This window comes from Spea bombifrons, chromosome 1 (assembly GCF_027358695.1).
Source record: "Spea bombifrons isolate aSpeBom1 chromosome 1, aSpeBom1.2.pri, whole genome shotgun sequence".
NCBI classification, from domain to species: Eukaryota; Metazoa; Chordata; class Amphibia; order Anura; family Pelobatidae; genus Spea; species Spea bombifrons.
This window is the reverse complement of record NC_071087.1, coordinates 74,381,775-74,401,331: the sequence shown is the minus strand read 5'-3', so window position 1 is coordinate 74,401,331 and position 19,557 is coordinate 74,381,775. Positions and strand designations below refer to the sequence as shown.

Here is a 19,557-nt window from a genome sequence, read left to right as displayed (position 1 = left end):
ATTGACCTCTCGTGACCCCGGACGCAGCCGGGAGTAATGCAGAGAGGAAAATAATGAACAACGGGTGCCGTGAAACCGGCACAGCCGGCTATAAAGTCCCGCTCGCAGCGCCTCCGGAGCGCTCTCCTGCCGTGCCTCACGCTGAGGATTCCTCCTCCCCGGGACGGAGAGAACCGGAGCCCGGGAATGCACCTCCCAGTGAGCCCCCTGGGCTGTGGGCAGCATATACCGAGGACTGAGCCTCGAGAAACCGCGAGGACCGCGGAGTTACAGCCTCCGAGGCTGCCGCATCACCCTGGATCCACCGGGATCACTATCGGGGATCGGAGAGAAGGACGCCCCCCCGGGGCTCCAAGAAAACAAAAAAGAAGAGGGAAGGTAAGCTAAAGCCTAACCGCTACCTGAGTAGGGCAGGAAACAACACTGGGGAGGAAGGGGGAGGTCTCCTTTTTTTGTAGTGTTTCCTGCCCTACCTGGTAGGCGGAGCCTTCTTCTCATGTGCCACCTGGAATGGCAAGGGAAATATAATTATGTATTTTTCAAATGTTAGGTGGAAAACAAATACATATGATAATCCATAATGTAATGTAACACAATACTCTGTGTGTTACATTACATTATCACAGTCACAACATGCCCTCAAATCATGGGCGCACAAAGCATTTTCAAGCCAAAAAATTAACGGCTAAACTAAAATTGTGTCCCTTGTGATTTTGTACCACGAAACACCAGAAATAACCCACACATTCCCCAAAAGCACACCCCTTGAAGATTTCAAAGACACCCCCACATACCTTTTTCAGGTGGCAACCACAACCACCACAAATCTTCCAAGATGTTTTTTCTCTCCTCTGTTTAACCAAAGGCGTCAGAAGAAACAAAACAGTAATGTTACAATGTATACTAACTGTAGAGAGGTCTTTGGGAACACAAACTAATGTGGTAATGTTCGCCAACTTCTAAATGGCCTTAAAGCAATCACAATTTCTGGGTATACCAACTTGAATATAGGCATCTCCATCATAACATAAAAGCCCATCCCTGGCACATCTGAAAGAAAGGCCGAGCTGGACCTGGATGACATACAATCAGTGAGGTGAATTTTACAATTTAAAAACTCATGGATATCAAGTCTTACTGTTTATTGTTTTATATGGTGCTATCATATTCCACAGCACTATACAATGGGTAAACAGGACATAACAAGTAGTGCATAACAATTTGACTTACAGAAACAAGATGTAACGGGCTTACAATTTAGAACAGTACTCATCAACCCTCTCCTCAAGGCACACCTAATAGTCCAGGATTTAGGTATTACTCAGGTAAGTCTATGGCGTTATTAAAAAACAAAAATACCTTAACCCCTTCATGACAGTGGCTGATTTTGTTTTAACATTTCTGCGGTGCTCGTGTTTAGCTATAGTTTTCTTCTTTCCCATTTACTGAACCCACACAAGTTATATATTGTTTTTTTCAGAAGCCCAAGAAGATTTGGGGCTTCTTTAGATGTCATTTAGATGTAATTATTTTGATTGTTTCATAATTTACTATTAAAAAAAGTATGAAATGTGGTGACATTTTTAAATATCTTTTACTCATCTATAAAAGCTAATGAAAATAACCTGCTAAATACATTCTACTATTCGTCCCGAGTTTAGAAATACCCGTTTGTATGCTTTTTTCAGCACGTTATAGGGCAATAATTACAACCGTTTTGCTTTTAAAAACAATTTTTTCCAAATCTGGTAATCCTGCCCCATGTGCTATTTGGAACCTCTTTGAAGGCGGCGAATTCAATTCAGCCCCATCAAACCATATATTTTTTTAAACTAGGCACCCCAGGGTATTTCAAATGCTAGTATTTTAAGCCATGGCTTGAGAAAAAACCCTATTGGGTTGAAACGTCGCCACTCGTGTGGAAATAAAACTGCACTAATTTACTCACATTGCTGAGCACCTCGTACTTCTTTGCTACATTTCAGGGTGTTTGGTGAATAGCAAAATTGAATAAATGCAAAAGCCAGCTCACCTCCCTATATATTCATCTGCACGGATCCGCACGGACTTGATGCGTGGAATGAACACAAAAAAAACCCAAAAGGATCGATCCAGCACTTGAAAAAAACTTCCAGCTTTATTTATTTTACTAAATGATTAAAAAGCATAATTCACACCTAAGTGCATCTAGTGCACAGGAAATCCCAAATCTGACGCGTTTCAAGCGGCACCCTGCTCTTTATCACATCTGTGATAAAGAGCGGGGTGCCGCTTGAAACGCGTCAGATTTGGGGTTTCCTGTGCACTAGATGCACTTAGGTGTGAATTATGCTTTTTAATCATTTTATAAAACTAGACACGCCATGGGCATTTAACATGCTAAAATTATTTGTAAAGATATAGCGCAAATTTTAGGACTTGCTCGTAAAAATAAACTATGTATATAGTGGTATCACTGTACTCGGGAGATGTTGCTGAACACGTATTGGGATGTTGAGTGACAGTGACATACCAGGAGCTGTAAATTTATAACTGAAGTAGAATGTAAAAAAAAATTGCTATCGCAAAGTTTGACAGACTGTTATATATTTTAATTTATTTTACTAATCACATTATGATTAGAAAGCTGTGCTGCATTGACTTGCATGGGTCAATGGGAGGGTCTTAAAAGACCCACTTGGAAACTTTATTTATTTTTTTTTTTTTAAAAGGACGCCACCATCTTGCAAGAGGGTAAATCTCTCGCAGTGGTAAGAATGTGTCCTGGGGTGGGTTTTCAATGTCACTGAATGCCTCACTATCGATCACTGATGGCCTCCTAAGCTCTTTTAAACCAGGAGTCTGCTGCAATACCATATATGGCAGACGTTGACATCAGGGGGAGGGCACACGAGGCCCCTGGTGCCGATTTTGGTGTTGCTGAACGCCTCGACATCCACATCCGACATTTGGTTGAAGAGATCGATTTTTTTATTTTATTTGTTTTATATAGAGCCATCAAATTCCGTAGCGCTGTACAATGGGTAGACAGGACATAACAAGTAGTATGTAACATAACAAATTGACAAAAAGAGACAACAGGTGAGGAGGGCCCTGGTCAAACGAGCTTACAATCCAGAAGGTCTAAATTCTGGACTGTTGAGGAGCACTAATTTAGAAGATGCTTTATACATGGCCATCTATGCTATTCCTGGGACAGAAGCTCACAGGGGTTCACCCTTCATAATGGTTAAAGAAGCCATAGAGATGAAACTGCAACTGCTCCAGCAACCACTCCTGCCAACTACCTTTTTAGTGAATAAACACTAAAATGCCCAACTCAGTCTCTCATGTTTCCTTAAAAGACCTGCAAAGTTATGGGGCCACTAGCATTTTTTCATAACATAAGTGATATCTGTTAAGAGTGGATTCTCTGCAATGCTTTAAGCAGCTGTGAACAAAATGCTGTAAAGTAAAAATGCTTTCAAAAACAGACATGTAAATGGTTTATTTAGCAAAATGCAAAGTGAGGGGACAGAAGAAAAATCTAAATCAAATCAATATTTTGTGACTACCCTTTGGCTTTAAAACAGCACCAATTCTTCTAGGTACACTTGCACACTGTTTTTTAGGGAAGGTTGTTCCAAACATCTCGGATAACTAACCACAGCTCTTCTGTGGATTTAGGCAGCCTAAGTTGGTTGCTTCTCTCTCCATGTAATCCAAGACAGACTTGATGATGTTGAAAACTTTTACACAGTAATGTATTTACATGCTTTCATTTAAAAATCAATTTAATTAATAAATACATTGTTTTGTGAACATGGTTTTGAATCTGTAATACAAAACCAGGGTGCATGCCTGGTGTAGCTCCAACTAATTTCTACTGTAGCCTTTATGACTATGTACACATGTAAACATTTAAAAAGAGGAAAAGAAAAACATAGTAATTCATACCACAGGATAATGTTAAAGACTATTATAAAAATGATACATTTTCTAGCATGCTGCAGATTCCATGTGCATTGAACCTTAACAGTTTCACCAAAGAAGAATGTATATTACAGTACAGCTCAACTAGTACATAGTTCACAAAAACATTAAAATGAAACATCTATGAAGATAGGAGAATAAAATCCCATTTCTTTTTGTGTAAAACCATGCACATATAAACATCCAGTATGAAGAGATTGCTCTCCTTACAAAATACTATTTCCCAAAGTAAATTTTTAATTCCAGGCAGGGATATTTACATAAAAAAAACATTGTAGCTGTTGGTGTCCAACAGTGCAGTTTCAGGACGAATGGCAGTCTAATTAGTACAAGTACCAGAGACAGTCAGGGATCTGTGGATGCTAAGGAGATGCCTTAAATATGCACTGGGTACTAGAAAACTGAAATTGAGAAACTCTGAATTTATACTCTGAGTATAAATTCTCAATAAATACTATACAGCGCTTATAATTGTTAAATGATATGTTTACATAACTGTCAATTTCTCACTATGGGTTTTCTTATGTACAGAAAGTGTTGATTTTTGAGCAAAACCTTTGCCACATTCAGTACATTCATATGGTTTCTCTCCAACATGAATTCTCTGGTGCTGGATAAGAGAAGTATGCCAAGTAAAACGTTTACTGCAGTCTGTACATTCATATGGCTGTTTTCCAGTGTGAATAATCAGATGCTGAGCAAGATGTGCCTTCATAGCAAACTGTTTCCCACAGGTTGTGCAGCTGTAAGGCTTCTCACCTGTATGCTTTCTCCTGTGACTGACAAGATGAGAGCTATCAGTGTAAGTCTTCCCACAGTCTGTGCATGCATATGGCCTTTCACCTGTGTGGATCCTTTTGTGTCTAAGAAGGTGAGTGCTGCCTTTGAAGCTTTTCCCACACTTGTTACAGACATACGGTCGTTCCCCGGTGTGGGTTCTTCTGTGCAGTATGAGGCCAGCATTATAAGTGAAGCATTTCCCACACTCTTTGCAAGTGTAGGGTTTCTCACCTGTGTGCATTCGCTGATGGTTAATCAAATGCGAACTGTCACTGAAGCTCTTCCCACATTCAGTACATGTATACGGTTTTTCTCCTGTATGAGTTCGCATGTGCCTTACTAAATGAGAGCTATGGTTGAAGTTCTTATCACATTTTTCACAACTGTACGGCCGCTCTCCTGAATGTATCCTGCGATGCTGACGAAGGGCTGACTGGTGAGTAAACCTTTTCTCACACTCAGAGCATGGAAATAGTCTTTCCCCTGTGTGAATTCTACGGTGTTGGACAAGATCAGAACCACGAATAAAACTTTTTCCACATTCAGAGCAGACGTATGGCCTTTCTCCTGTATGGATTCTACGATGCTGGACCAAGTGTGAGCTCAAACTAAACGTCTTTTTGCATTCAGAGCACACATATGGTCGCTCACCAGTGTGAGTACGCTGGTGTTCAACAAGTTGAGATTTTTGAACAAATTTTTTCCCACATTCAGTGCATGAATGGGGTTTCACTCCAGAATGAGCCCTTTGATGTCTCCGAAGCACTGAGCTGCGACCAAAGTTTTTTCCACATTGATCACACACATAATGTTTCTTTCTCCGAACAGACTGATCTGGATCCTCAGATAGCTCCAAAGAGCACAATCTTTCTGGAGACTCTGAATCCCATATATGTTTTGTAACACTGTGTGATTTTCTTCTAGATGACCTTCGTCTGCTCATTTTGAGGTCACCTACATTTGTTCCTTGTGAAGAATTTGATTGGTCCGGTGTTTGCTTGGCCTTTTTCATACTTTCCTTGCTTCTATGTTCTATAGGAAAATATTGAGATATTGCCATATCCTCAAAAACCTGGTCTGGCAAGTCAAGATGCGTAGATTTTTTTCTCAGTTTGTTCAGCATGGATACATAATCTGTTAAGAAAGGAATAGAGAATGGCTTAATTGCATGCAGACATACTAGTGTATATCTATAATGACATATACAGTATGTTGTATTTTAAAAACGGTTCACTTAGAAATATGTTAAGCTATATTGTGTACGTACAGTAGCTACAAATCCATAGTTACGTACACCCAAAGAAATCTAGAATATACAGTGAAGGAAAAAATTTGATCACCTGCTGATTTTGTACATTTGCCCACTGACAAAGACATGATCAGTCTATAATTTTAATGGTAGGTTTATTTGAACAGTAAGAAACAGAACAACAACACAAAATCCAGAATAACGCATTTCAAATAAGTTATAAATTGATTCGCGTTTTACTCAGTGAAATACGTATTTTTTGCAAAACATGACTTAGTACTTGGTGGTAAAACTCTTGTTGGCAATCACAGAGGTCAGACGTTTCTTGTAGTTGGCCACCAGGTTTGCACACATCTCAGGAGGGATTTTGTCCCACTCCTATTTGCAGATCCTCTCATTAAGTCATTAAGATTTTCCCTGCAATCCCAGGTGACACTACAGATAGACTCCTTCTCCATATCCGAGATATCCAAAACATTTAAAAGCCCCTTCCCTTCCTGATATTCCCAGTTTTTCTCCTGCCCTACATCAGGTAGGGAGGACTCGTCTCCCGTTTGTTATTTTCTAAGGCTCTAGGTAGAGCCGGTTCCCTGGGCCCTTAGTGGGTGATACCTTTGGCACTATAGCCGGACGGCTGGTGCCGGCACTGCCCGCGCGCACTTACCTCTCTGAGCCGCTGTTGAAATACAAACATGCTCGGTGCTCCGGCTGTCACAAAGCCTTGCAAGATTCCAGGAAGAAGCTTTGTACCACTTGCCTAAAGTCGGTTGCGGATTCTGAGGTGGCTGGAGGAACGAAGTTTGACCTGGCTTAAAGAGGATATGCAGTCCACCTTCTCTGCCTTTCATCAAGCTATCCCTGTAGCTTCCTATCCTCACCTTGTGACAGAGCAAGAACTGTCAGCCTCAGTTTGATTATCCTGAGGTAGAGGAGATTTCATCTGAAGAAGGGGAGAAACGGAAAAACAGTTCCTTTCTTTTCCCTGTGGAGGTTCTTATCGGAGTTTTTTGGTTTCCCACCTTACTCAGGATCGGGCAAAGCAGACTTTCCTGTTGCCAACCAAATAGCAGTTTGCAGATCTACAGGCCCTGGTTCCTGTCCCTCAGCTTCCTAGTACCCAAAACAAGGAAGAATTCCGTCTGATTGTAGACTTACGTTTCCTGAACAGTCACCTCAGGTACAAGATGAAAACCATAAGATCCACGCTAGACACCTAGCCACGACTTCATGGTCTCTATAGACCTCAAGGATGCTTATCTGCATGTTCATGTACATCTGTCTCATCAGCAGTTTCTGCGCATTGCCGTTCCTCGGGGTTTGAGTATCCAGCATTTCCAGTTCAAGGCCCTTCTGTTTGGTCTGTCGGCGGCCCCCAGAGTCTTCACAAAAGTCTTGGCAGTAGTGGCGGCTCCTTTCAGAGTTCAAGGAATTTCCGTCATCCCTTACCTGGACAACTGGCTTATCCATGCCCGTTCGGCTCCTGCTCTTCAGTCTCACCTTACCAGAGTGGTCATTTCCTTGCAGGAGCTAGTCTGGATTCTGAATTGGAACAAGTCCAGCACGATTCCCTCTCAGCAGACTGTGTTCCTGGGCCTATGTCTGGATTCCCGCTCAGGGAAGGCTTTTCTTCCACCTTCCAAGATCAACTGGATTTGTTTACTGGCCCAAAGGGCTCTCTCTGCGTGCAGAAGCTCCATAAGAATGTGCATGTCACTGCTGGGCAGAATTGCCTCCACAAAGTACGCAGTTCCTTGAGCTTTGACCCACATGAGGATTCTTCAGAACGTTGTCATTCATCATTTAGGGGGAAGTCTGTTCGCACTAGACAGGCTCGTCCACCTCCCTCCTCATGTCAGAACGTCTCTCACCTGGTAGCTTCAAAGGGAAACCCTAGCTGCAGGGAAAAGTTGGTCCGTATTAGCCAAGGAGCTCCGCACCACCGACACGAGCATCAGAGGATGGGGAGCAACATATCTAGACAGATTTGTTCAAGGTCTTTGGTCTACAGCTGTGCAACTCCCCCTCCAACTGCCTGGAGTTACTTGCGGTGGAAAGAGCCCTGCATCATTGGGAACCACTGCTATTGGGCAAGATCATTCCGCTACGCTCAGGCAACCAGGCAGTCGTAGCATTTATCAACAAGCAAGGAGGTACCAGGAGCCCCCGTCTTCTGGGTATAGCTCTAAGGATCTCCTTCTGGGTGGTGGCTCGTTCGATTATCCTAACTGCAAATCACCTCAAAAGGAACTTTGAACTCTTGAGCGGATTTCCACAGCAGAACTCCTGTTCTGAGTGGTTAGTGGGCTCTGCACCCTGGGGCCTTCAGGCTCATTGTCCAGCAGTGGGGCTTACCTGAAAATCGACCTTATGGCCTCCAGAGTTAATGCTCAGATTCTGGCCTTCTTCTCCCTCAATCCTCGGGATCGTCCTTCGGCAGTAGATGCCTTCACCCAGACCTGGAATTTCCGTCTTGCCTACGTTTTTCCTACAGTTTCGCTGATTTCCAAGGTTCTGCAAAAGATCAAGAACGATTTTTTCATCTGTTATCCTCATCGCTCCAGACTGGCCGAAGAGCGTTTGGTATACGGACTTGATCAGTCTCAGTGTCAGAAGCCCTCTGAGGCTCCCTGCTTAGAGAGACCTTCTTCCTCAGGGCCAGTTTCTACATCCGAATCCAGAGATCTTCCAGCTGACAACCTGGAGGTTGAGCATAAGATCCTGAGGGCTTGGGGTTTCTCTGAGACTCTTCTTTGCAGTAGGAAGAAGGTTACCTCCCTCAAATATATTAAAATCTGAAAGAAGTTTTGCAATTGGTGTGGTTCCAGAAGGATTCTTCCTTCCTCCTGTTCCCCAGGATCGATTCTGGAGTTTTTGCAGGAGGGTTTTGACCTTGTTCTACAACCATCTACTATCAAGGTCCAGATTTCTGCCATTAGTGCCTTACTGGGTGTTTATCTTGTTTCTCTTTCAGTCAGACGGTTTTCTAGAGCCATTGTCGCCAAGATGGTTCCCTGGGACCTTAATCTTGTCCTTCATAGACTCATGTTGCTGCATTTTGAGCCTCTTCAATCAATCTCTCTTCATTTGCTGTCCCTGAAGATTGCGTTTTTGGTAGCGATTTCCTCCGCTAGACATATCGGTGAACTTCAGGCTCTGTATATGCAAGAACCATTCCTGCGTTTCTTCCCGGAGAAGGTTGTCCTATCTCTGTCTCCAGAATTTACACCAAAGGTCCAGTCAGCATTTCACAGAAACCAAAAGATCGTGCTGCCTACCTTTTTTTCTCATCTTCCCGATCTGCTGAAGAGAAACTGCTGCATACTCTAGACCTTAAGAGATACCTCACTATTTATCTGGAACGGACTCCTGCGTAAGTCCTCTCATCTGTTTGTCTTAATCCAGCTCCAGCAGGGGTTTGAACATTACCAAGCGCGCCATTGCTAGATGGATTGTGTGGGCAATCAGCCTGGCATATGAGTCATTGTCATGCTGGAATACCCATCCATGACCCATTTTCAATGCCCTGGCTGAGGGAAGGAGGTTCTCACCCAAGATTTGACAGTACATGGCCCCATCCATCGTTCCTTTGATGCGGTAAAGTTGGCCTGTGCCCTTAGCAGAAAAACACCCCCAAAGCATAATGTCGAAGGTGGGGATAGTTTTCTTGGGGTCATATGCAGCATTCCTCCTCCTCCAAACACAGCGAGTTGATGCCAAATAGCTCAATTGTGGTCTCATCTGATCACAACACTTTCACCCAGTTCTCTAATGAATAAGTCAGATGTTCATTGGCAATGTCAGACAGGCCTGTACGTGTGCTTTCTTGAGCAGGGGAACCTTCCGGGCGCTGCAGGATTTCAGTCTTTCACGGCGTAGTGTGTTACCAAATGTTTTCTTGGTGACTATGCTGCCAGCTGCCTTGAGCTCATTGACAAGTTCCTCCTGTGTAGTTCTGGGATGATTCCTCACCTTTCTCATGATCATTGAAACTCCACAAGGTGAGATCTTGCATGGAGCCCCAGACCAAGGGAGATTGACAGTAATTTTGTGTTTCTTCCATTTGCAAATAACCACACCTTCTCACCAAGCTGCTTGACGATGGTCATTTTGGTCTTGTGTAGGTCTACAACCTTGTCACTGACATCCTTGGATAGCTCTTCGGTCTTGGCCAGATAGTGCGCCTAATCTGAGCTTGTTACCTGTATAAAAGACACCTGGGAGCCAGACATCTTGCTGAGTAAAATGCAAATCAATTTATAACTTGAACTCGAAATGCGTTATTCTAGATTTTGTTGTTTTTCTGTCTGTCACTGTTCACCTGGATAAGCCTACCATTAAAATTATGGACTAAGAATGTCTGTCAGTGGACAAATTTACAAAATCAGCAGGTGATCAAATATTTTTTTTACTTCACTATATGATGCTAAACTCAGAACCTTAAACCAAGTATTTTCATTTACACATTGCTCCATTCACTTCTTGACAAAAAGGATTGGGGGAAAAAACAGATAAGTGTTAGCATAACTACTTTTTAATGCAAGTATTCTTTATTCAAATATATGTTTTTAATATGTCTACCTATCTTACTTGGTGAATGATGAGACTGTTCCACGTAAGACTCCTCGCCTTTCTCAATCTTCACTATAATATTTGGTTTTTCATATTCATAGCCTGCAAACAAAGGTATGTTTAGGGGTAACGAACACTTCAAATAAGTGGATACATAAAAGTTTTACATATATTTCTGCAACAAACAAATCTGTAGCATTTGTATTTTAGAAAAATTAATTTGGAAAAATTCTAAATGCCAGGACAAAGAAAGGACATATTGTAATTCCATTATTTCTTTTTTGCCTAGCAACAATATATTTGACTGTTTTTGTATTTCATTTTAAAAGTCGTTTGAAGTGTGACACATGAAGCCTGAAGGTTGTACAAAATCCTTTACAATCACACAATTGGTAGTTATAGATAAGTAGATCAAATTCTTAAGAATTACACAATAATCTAATTTTATTTCAGGAAAAATATACACTTCCTTAGGAGGATCTGTTAAACAAAGAATTGCAGAAAAGTCATAAGTAGCAGATATGAGTAATATAAGGCTATTTTTGTATGTACCCCCCTGCAGTGTTCATTCAACAAAAAATATTGTGATACACAAGAAAGACAAATTCCCAGGTAGAAATGTAACATTTCCTTCGGATCCCTGGCAATGATATATACCAAGAGAGACTGTTCAATCTCTAGGCTATAGTCTGAACTCGTGATAAAGGACTGATCCCTGGTAGAGCAGGTCTGGATGATCTGGGAGGTAAAACGGTTGAAGAACAACATCTGCCCCACCCATTTGGGAAGACTAGATGGGACAAATGGTTCTCATTAGACCATCAAATCCTATGTTTCCACAATGAGAGGTGAAATAAACTTCTATCTTTCTGTCTGATGCCATCAGACGTAAAGATGACTTAAGCAAGAGATGATTGCTTGAAACCTCTAAGGATTCAAACTTCATTCTCTAGATGGATCTGCAGTCTAAACAGGTAATCCAAATTGAAGATTCAAAGAGCCTTGAATGTGTATGACTGCAAGACAGGAGGAATTGACCTCCACTCAGGGAAAAATGCAAGCTACCAGCTCTTCTTAAACATCGCTCCTTGTGACCCCTTGGTGGTTTCAAATAAACCACATTAGTTCTGCCATCTGAGATTATATTCCACAGTGGAGCATGCCAAGACAGATATGACATGACTGTATCTTAACCACCGCTGAAGAGACAATCTCACGTGAACAGAAGGTAGATCCCAAACCCTGAGCAGAGGATGAGCCAACTGCCCTAACCAACTGCCATCTTGGATACAGACATAAGTCCATATAAGACCACCATCTTTCTAAAGGTGCCGGAGAACTGACTCCTGTACACAAAAGAAAAGCTTTCTGTTGTATAGTATTTCCAGCCGATCACCTCCAGCCGAGACGTTTCTGATTCTAGAGCAAAGGAGCCAATCTGAAAAATTGGTTAAATGCTTCTAGAACTGGAAAAGTTTAAGGAATTTGAGATTAGTTTGCAAGAAAAGAGCCTTCTTAAGCATCTCCAGTTGTTGGAGGACAACCCCGCTAGCACCGGGGAATTCCAAGCACCATCCAAGGGCCTATTCTCCACCACCAAGAGAGGGAGGCCTAGGTTGGCACCCAAATGTAAAGCCACCCCAAGGGATCATATTTAGGCTGTAGACAGGAAAAGGAGCTCAGCCAAAGTTACATCCAGCTGGGCATGACACGAGGCAACCTGCAAGAAAGTCCACCCAGGGACTCAGTAAGCTAAGTGCCACCATACACCCTGTTCCTCTAACCAAAGCATGTGGAGAGGCAAAAATAATTTCCTCCAATGTACACTGAAAAATAAGTAGGTAGTTTCGAGGGACAAGAACTTATTGGAATGCTCAACGCACCCTCACCAAATCGCGTGTCTTGAGGTATCAAGCTCCGCTGTGGCATTTTCAATGTGACAAAAAAGCGTGACGTCATTGGACGTAACATCAAATGTGGATCTAATATTAACTGCCTTATTACAATGCTGGAAAAACGCCTCTGGTGCACATCTTGTTACATGTAGCTACTGCAGCAGCAGGTGCCCTTAACACTGTATTGCTATGATAAGTGTAAGAATCAGAATCAAACATACTAGATCTAAAATCAGAATCAAACATACTAGATCTAAAAGGGCAACTGGCAACACTAACATGGAGAGATGCTTACTGCTGAACAGGTACTGGCTGTGGTCAGTGCTAGTGAGGGTGGAGAATGGGTAGAGGCAGATTAGGAAGGCTTTTTCTGGGATTGCGCAACCCAATGTGTTTGACAGTTAGAGCAGGCTAATTCACGAGCACAGAAGGAGATGCAAAGTCTATGAAGGCTAGACAGGCTGTGGTGATAGAGGATTCAATTATAAAGAATGTAGATTGCGTAATCTACCCCCAAGACCCTGAATGCCTAACAGTTCGCCGCCCCCCAGGTGATCGGAATTGACAAATTGTGGACTGGGCTCACAGATTGTTGGGGGGCTGTTTGATAATCCAGATGTAAAATAGACCATCGTACTCCAGTAGATGTTTTTTTATTGGTATTTTTCTAAAGCATTTGATACAGTTACTCCTAAAAGGTTATTAGGCAACATTTTTGCACCTGGATTAAAAAGTGGGTTAAAGATTGATTCAAGAGAATTGTTGTCAATAGAAAAGCATACACAAGGGTTTTGTCCTAGGTCCACTTGCACTAAGTGTTTTTATGATCTTACAGTGGCTATTTAAAAGCCTTTGTCCGTGTTTGCACATAATACAAAATGAGGCAAGGTAAAACAACATGAATTAGATGTTTAGTTCCCTGCAAGTAGATTTAGTTAAATTGGAGGACTGGGCAACCAAGTGGCAGATGAGATTTAATGTTGAAAAATGTAAAATTATGCATTTTTGGGAAATAAATATGTAAATTATACCTTAATTTGAGTTTTATTATGGAACTCATTAAATAAAATAATTGGGAATAACTGTAATCAACGAATTTTAATGTTCAATGTCAGTCAGCTACAGTAAAGGCTGGTAAGATATTGCCATGTTATAAAAAGAGGTATTAACTCACAGGCAAAAAAACATAATAGGAAAATGTGTCTTTGAGGGGAACGGGATACCATCATACACACAGGGACAATACCAGCCACTCTCTGATGACCTGTTCATTAACATAACTGTGCAAAGATCAATTTAGACTTAAAGCAGACATTCTGCTATCAAATTAAATAAATGCCTTTAACGTCCTAAAATTTTTATGATGTTCCACACCATCATGATGCACCGAGAACCATGCGCTTCCCAGTGCATGGTTCTGCCTCACACCCAAAGCAGTCCCTGGCATGATCCCCATCCCAGGAGTCTTGCACAATTGTGTGAAACTTCCTCTTATTACAATGCGATTATTAAAATCTGAAGGGAAAAAAAATGAAGAAAAATGTGGTAAAATTTAAAAACAAATTATGCAGTGACTTGCCAGGCACGTCAAGCAAAAACAGCCTGTTAACAACCAATGACGTGCCCTGAACATCATGGCATTAAACAAGCTTAGAAAGCGATCTAAGATCGACTTTTTCACTTAACCCCTTAAGGACCAGGCTGTGTTTTACCTTTTGTACCATTGGGACCGAGGCTGTTTTAACACTTTTGCGGCGCTCATGTTTAGATGTAATTTTCTCCTCGCTCATTTAGTGAACCCACACAAATTATACATTGTTTTTTCCAGGACAAGAAGGGCTTTCTTCAGATACCATAGTTTTGATCATATTATCATTAAAAATATTAAAATAAGATGAAAAATGTAAAAAAAAAAAAAAAAAAAAAAAACTTTTACTCATCCAAAAAAGCTTATGAAAAACCCTACTAAATAGATTCTACTATTTGTCCTGAATTTAGAAATACCCAATGTTTTTATGTTTTTTTGCTTTTTTCTGCACGCTATGGAGCAATAAGTACAAGTAGCGTTTTGCTATTTCAAAACCATATCTGGTAATTCTTCCCCCCATGTGCCATTTCGGGTATCTTTGAAGCCGGCCGACGCAATTTACCCCATCAAATCATATATTTTTGAAAACTAGACACCCCAGGGTATTTTACAAATGCTAGAATTTTAACTCTTTCCATGCACTTATTCTACCACCAGTCTTTGTCAAACTTTGTGGTAGTACCGTATTTGCTCGATTATAAGACGAGGTTTTTTCAGAGCATTTGCCCCTCGTCTTCTAATCGGGGTTGTCTTATAATCAGACCTCAAATAGAGGTCTGACTATGAGACTAAGATCCAGATCCCCAGCACCGCTGCAGGGGACCTGAATCCTTCTGTCTCCCTCCCATTTAACACTCCCCCACCCCACACACACTTACGGGTGCTTCCAATTTCCTGCTGTATACCGGGGCAGCGGGTTGACGTCCGGTGCGGGGAACTCTGATTTCTGACAGCCGGGGAAGGTCTGTGCGATGGACGCAGACAACCCCCGCTGCTAGCCACACCTCCTTCCGGCTGCAGTGTAAGTTGTCTAGTATTTTAACTCTTTCCATGCACCATATCTACCACCAGTCTTTGTCAAACTTTGTGGTAGTAATTTTTTTGCATTTGTTTTTTCATAAACATTTTACTTCAGGTATGAATTAAATGGTTCTGGTATATGTCACTATCGTAAAACAATATATGTTTAGCAACATCTCCTGAGTACAGCGATACCTCACATGAATGATTTTGTCTGGCTGTTTTGGGGCAAAAGGGCCACATTTGGGGCATGCGCATTTTCAATGTTGAACTTTGGCGTTTGGCGATCAACTGCCCATGCCCTATTTGGTACATCTTTGAGCCCGGCCATTTCACTGTGCCCAATAAAGCCATATATTTTTTAAAACTAGACACCCCAGGGTATTTTAACTCATTGCATGCACACATTTTACCACCAGCAATTTTTCAAAGTTTGCAGTAGTATTTTTTGTGTGTATTTTTCCCCACACACACACCTACTTTATGTATGAATTTACAGCTCCTGGTATATGCTGCTGTCACAGGACACTCCAATATGTGTTCAGCAATATCTCCTGAGTACAGTGATACCCCACATGCATGGGTTTGTCAATTTTTGGGGGAACTAAAAGGCCACATTTGGGACGTGTGCATTTTTCTAATTAGAAATTAGATGTGTGGCCATGCTACAGCCCCCCCCCCCGTGTTAATTGGGACATTGTTGAACCCGGCCAATTCAATTTACCCCATCAACTCATACATTTTTTAAAATACTCTTTCCATGCGAGTATTGTTTTAAGCTAATGTGTTATGTTCACAAAAATATATTTTTTATATATATACACTTTATATTTTTTTGCCTTTTTTTTTTTCAACTTGAAGGTTCCCCCGATAGTGACATCAGTGGAAAATTTACTGTTTTTTTTTAACCCCTTCATTCCCCTATAGACGTACCGGGACGTCCAAAAAACGCCTATTAAGAAACCCCTATGGACGTCCGGTACATCCAGCCCTTCGTGCAGCGTCAGGGACACATCCCTGCCGCTGCACGGGAGATCAGGCTGTCAGCTGTTTGACAGCCTGGACTCCCCACTGACAGCAGAAGCCGGCATTGCCGGCTTTCTGCTGTCCGATCTCCTGTAACAGCTTCCGGCATGACAGCCGGTAAGCTGTTACATTGCTAACTGCGCGATTACGCAGTTTGAAACATGTGATCAGGCATTCTGTGAGGACCTGCATAGAGATCACAGTGTGATCGGTGCAGGGGGATCGCGGGGAGGGGAGTGAGAAACCATGTCTCTCACTCCCCCTCCTGTCCTGAAACAGAAAAGCTGGGGAAAATAAAAAAGTTAATTCATTTAAAAAATATTAAAAAAAATCAATAATATAAATACTAAAAAAAAATTCTAACTCATTGTGACATCACTGGCACTGGCATGTTCAGGAGCTCCCTAGGAGGACCTCTAACCATTTCTGTGTAAAAAAAAATATATAAAAAATAAAAAAAAAATGTAAAAAAAATTAAAATTAAAATATATATATAAAAAAAAATTAAAAAACCTTACTTCCCATTGCCCTAGCATAACATCTAGCCAGTATAACCCTCCTGCCCCCGTTCACAACCCCCAAACCCGTTAAGCCATAGGCATAAAAATTATACAAAATTGTACACCTTATAGTATGCTCCCTGGTGCTGGGAAAGTCTGGAAAATCTATATAAATTAGGTATTTCTGAAATCAGGACACCTGAATTGATAAACTTGGAGGGGATTTTCCATCACTTTACCTCATTTTGTGAGGATTCAGAGGGAAAATGTAAAAAAATAGTTTTTTTTTTCTAATCTTCACTAGTTTTTACTAAATTTCTAATTCTAAATTTTCAGCTAATCATCCAACTATGGTATCAAAAGAAAGCTCTATCTCTCCTTGAAAAAACAATATATAGTTTACATGGGTACACTATTCACAGGAAAGGAGAATAATCGCTAAACCGACATACCGCAAAAATGGCACATTGCTCCGGGCTTTGAGGTGCCAAAAACCCCTGGGATTCAAGGGGTTAACTATTTTTTAATTTATTTTTACTAATCACACTGTGATTAGAAAGCTGGGTTCCATTGACTTGCATGGTTGAATGCAGTACCTGTATTCAACCTGCAAGTGGAGCCAGAGTTCTCTAGAGGGTCTGGAGACCATCTAGCGAACTTTTTCAACTGGTTTACAGGGCGGCTGCCATCTTGCGGATGGCGAAGATCACTTGAAGCGGAGTCCTGGGGTAAGTATTTGGTGTCGCTGAATACCTCCTGAATGAAACATTCCAGCGACACCATTTAAGTTTAGGAGGTGATCGTTGATTTGTTCTGTAACCCACAGTGCATGATTATATAAACAAAGACACCACAAGCAGAAATCCAGGTAATGCAATGTATTTTATGTAACAGGACAAGCAAATAATGGTAATACAGTCTAAGCAAGAAACCGGACATATGGCAAAATAAATACCGGTAATAAGTCTTTTGGCAGGGAGCCCGCTTGGAAGGGCACGGCAGGCAGAGAGCCCGCTTGGAAGGACACAAAGCAGGGAATCCACTTGATCAGGACACAAAGCAGGTAACCAGGACCGGTACAGATGCAGAGCCACAGCAGAAAGGTCCACAGACTTCAATACAAAGGCCCTGACTGAAGGGCAGGGCAGGTTCATAAAGGCAGGGTACTCCAGGTAACAAGGCCCAGCTGGATGTATTGACTAGGGCTCAACCCAGGTAACAAGGCACACCTGATCCTAGAAATGAGTTCTGAGTGCTCCAGAGGGCGGAGGGTGGCCACTAGTGGTAGCAGATTTAGATGCCACAGGTATAAAAAAAAAAAAAAGCCATGGTTCAGGCAGCTAAAAAGTGGTTCCTGACAGAACCACCTCCCCAAGGAGCGGTCACTGAACGCGAACAGTCTGAACAAAATCTGTACACCTTTAATAAACTGAGCAGAAGAGTGTACTCAACGTGATTTCTTCTTGTCGTTAAAGCTTCTTCACAGATCCCCAGGTCTTCCTTTCTGATTATATTGTCATTAGAGGTAATAACACAATCAAAGGAAAGGTTATCTGTGGTGCAATTGTAGGTCAAATTAGGACTGGATGCTGAAGAAGTTGAGGAGAAGGTATGATTCAGTGCTTTCTCTTTCCATGTACCAGGGGTCACATAGCTGCCCTGTACCCAGGGCATCACTGAAGGCAGTTCAGTAAGGGAAGCATTGATGGAAGGCCCCTTCTTACCCAGAGATGGAGTAGTGTCATGCATCTTTGTTACCAGTCCAGAGATGATACGAGGGGCTATGGTAGTCTCTGGTGTAGGGGTTGGTATATACTCCATGGGTTCACTGTCCTGGGGAATAAAGCTACTTCCCCTTTTAGGAGAGCTCTGTGCGTGTGACGTAGACTGTTCAATCGGTACAGAGGGTTTAGGAGGTTTCAGAGGACATTGGGTGATCCAGTATCCCTTTTTGTCACAGTAAAAGCAAGATTCCTCATCACGCCTTTGTTGCAATTCGGTTGTGGTAAGGGGTTCACGTTTCCTAGATTTCCTAGGAGATTCCTTTTTAATACTGGTAACAGGCTTGTTGGTTTTCTTAAGTGATGTAACAGGGGTAGGTGAATGGTCTTCATGAGAGCGATTGGAGTTGGAGTCCCAGATTTGCATTAATGATTTGCACAGTTCAAGTAGACATTCTCCTATCACTGAAAGTAACCCCGCAGACTCCTTGTAATGGCCTTTTTATTCTGTCAGGACTCGGGTGATCAGGTCTGGTAGGAGCCCACGTGCAGGCGATACTTGGGGTTCGGTCTGTAACCCACAGTGCATGATTATATATACAAAGACACCACAAGCAGAAATCTAGGTAATGTATTTTATGTATGTCACAGGACAAGCAAATACAGTCTAAGCAAGAAACTGGACGTATGGCAAAATAAATACCGGTAATAAGTCTTTTGGCAGGGAGCCCGCTTGGAAGGGCACGAAAGGCAGAGAGCCCGCTTGGAAGGACACAAAGCAGGGAATCCACTTGGAAGGACACAAAGCAGGGAATCCACTTGGAAGGATACAAAGCAGGCAACCAGGAACGGTACAGGTGCAGAGCCACAGGAGAAAGGTCCACAGACTTCAATACAAAGGCCCTGACTGAAGGGCAGGGCAGGTTCCTAAAGGCAGGGTACTCCAGGTAACAAGGCCCAGCTGGATGTATTGACTAGGGCTCAACCCAGGTAACAAGGCACAACTGATCCTAGTAATGAGTTCTGAGTGCTCCAGAGGGCGGCCACTAGTGGTAGCAGATTTAGATGCCACAAGTATAAAAAAGCCATGGTTCAGGCAGCGAAAAAGCGGTTCCTGACAGCATTGTTTAAACGCGACAGCCTGCGTGAGTATTGTTGCTGACCATGTCCATCCCTTTATGACCACAGTGTACCCATCTTCTGATGGCTACTTCCAGCAGGATAATGCACAAAGATC

The 19,557-nt window shown here is 42.1% G+C and overlaps 1 protein-coding gene across 2 annotated transcripts in view; it reads right to left on the bottom strand.

The window, feature by feature from the left end:
• Window positions 1-4,308: 4,308 nt before the first annotated feature.
• The window catches only part of LOC128491448 (zinc finger protein 883-like), a 30,984-nt gene continuing 15,735 nt past the window's right edge, over window positions 4,309-19,557 (bottom strand). Inside the window, exons 4-5 of one of the 2 annotated variants that reach the window (XM_053463770.1) lie at window positions 10,580-10,672; window positions 4,309-5,886 (exon numbers count right to left, since the gene is read on the bottom strand). In XM_053463770.1, the coding sequence (XP_053319745.1) occupies window positions 4,460-5,886; window positions 10,580-10,672 (1,520 nt within the window). In that variant the 3' untranslated portion in view covers window positions 4,309-4,459. The remainder of the gene's footprint in view (window positions 5,887-10,579; window positions 10,673-19,557) is intronic. The other variant, XM_053463775.1, reaches the window with a different exon arrangement.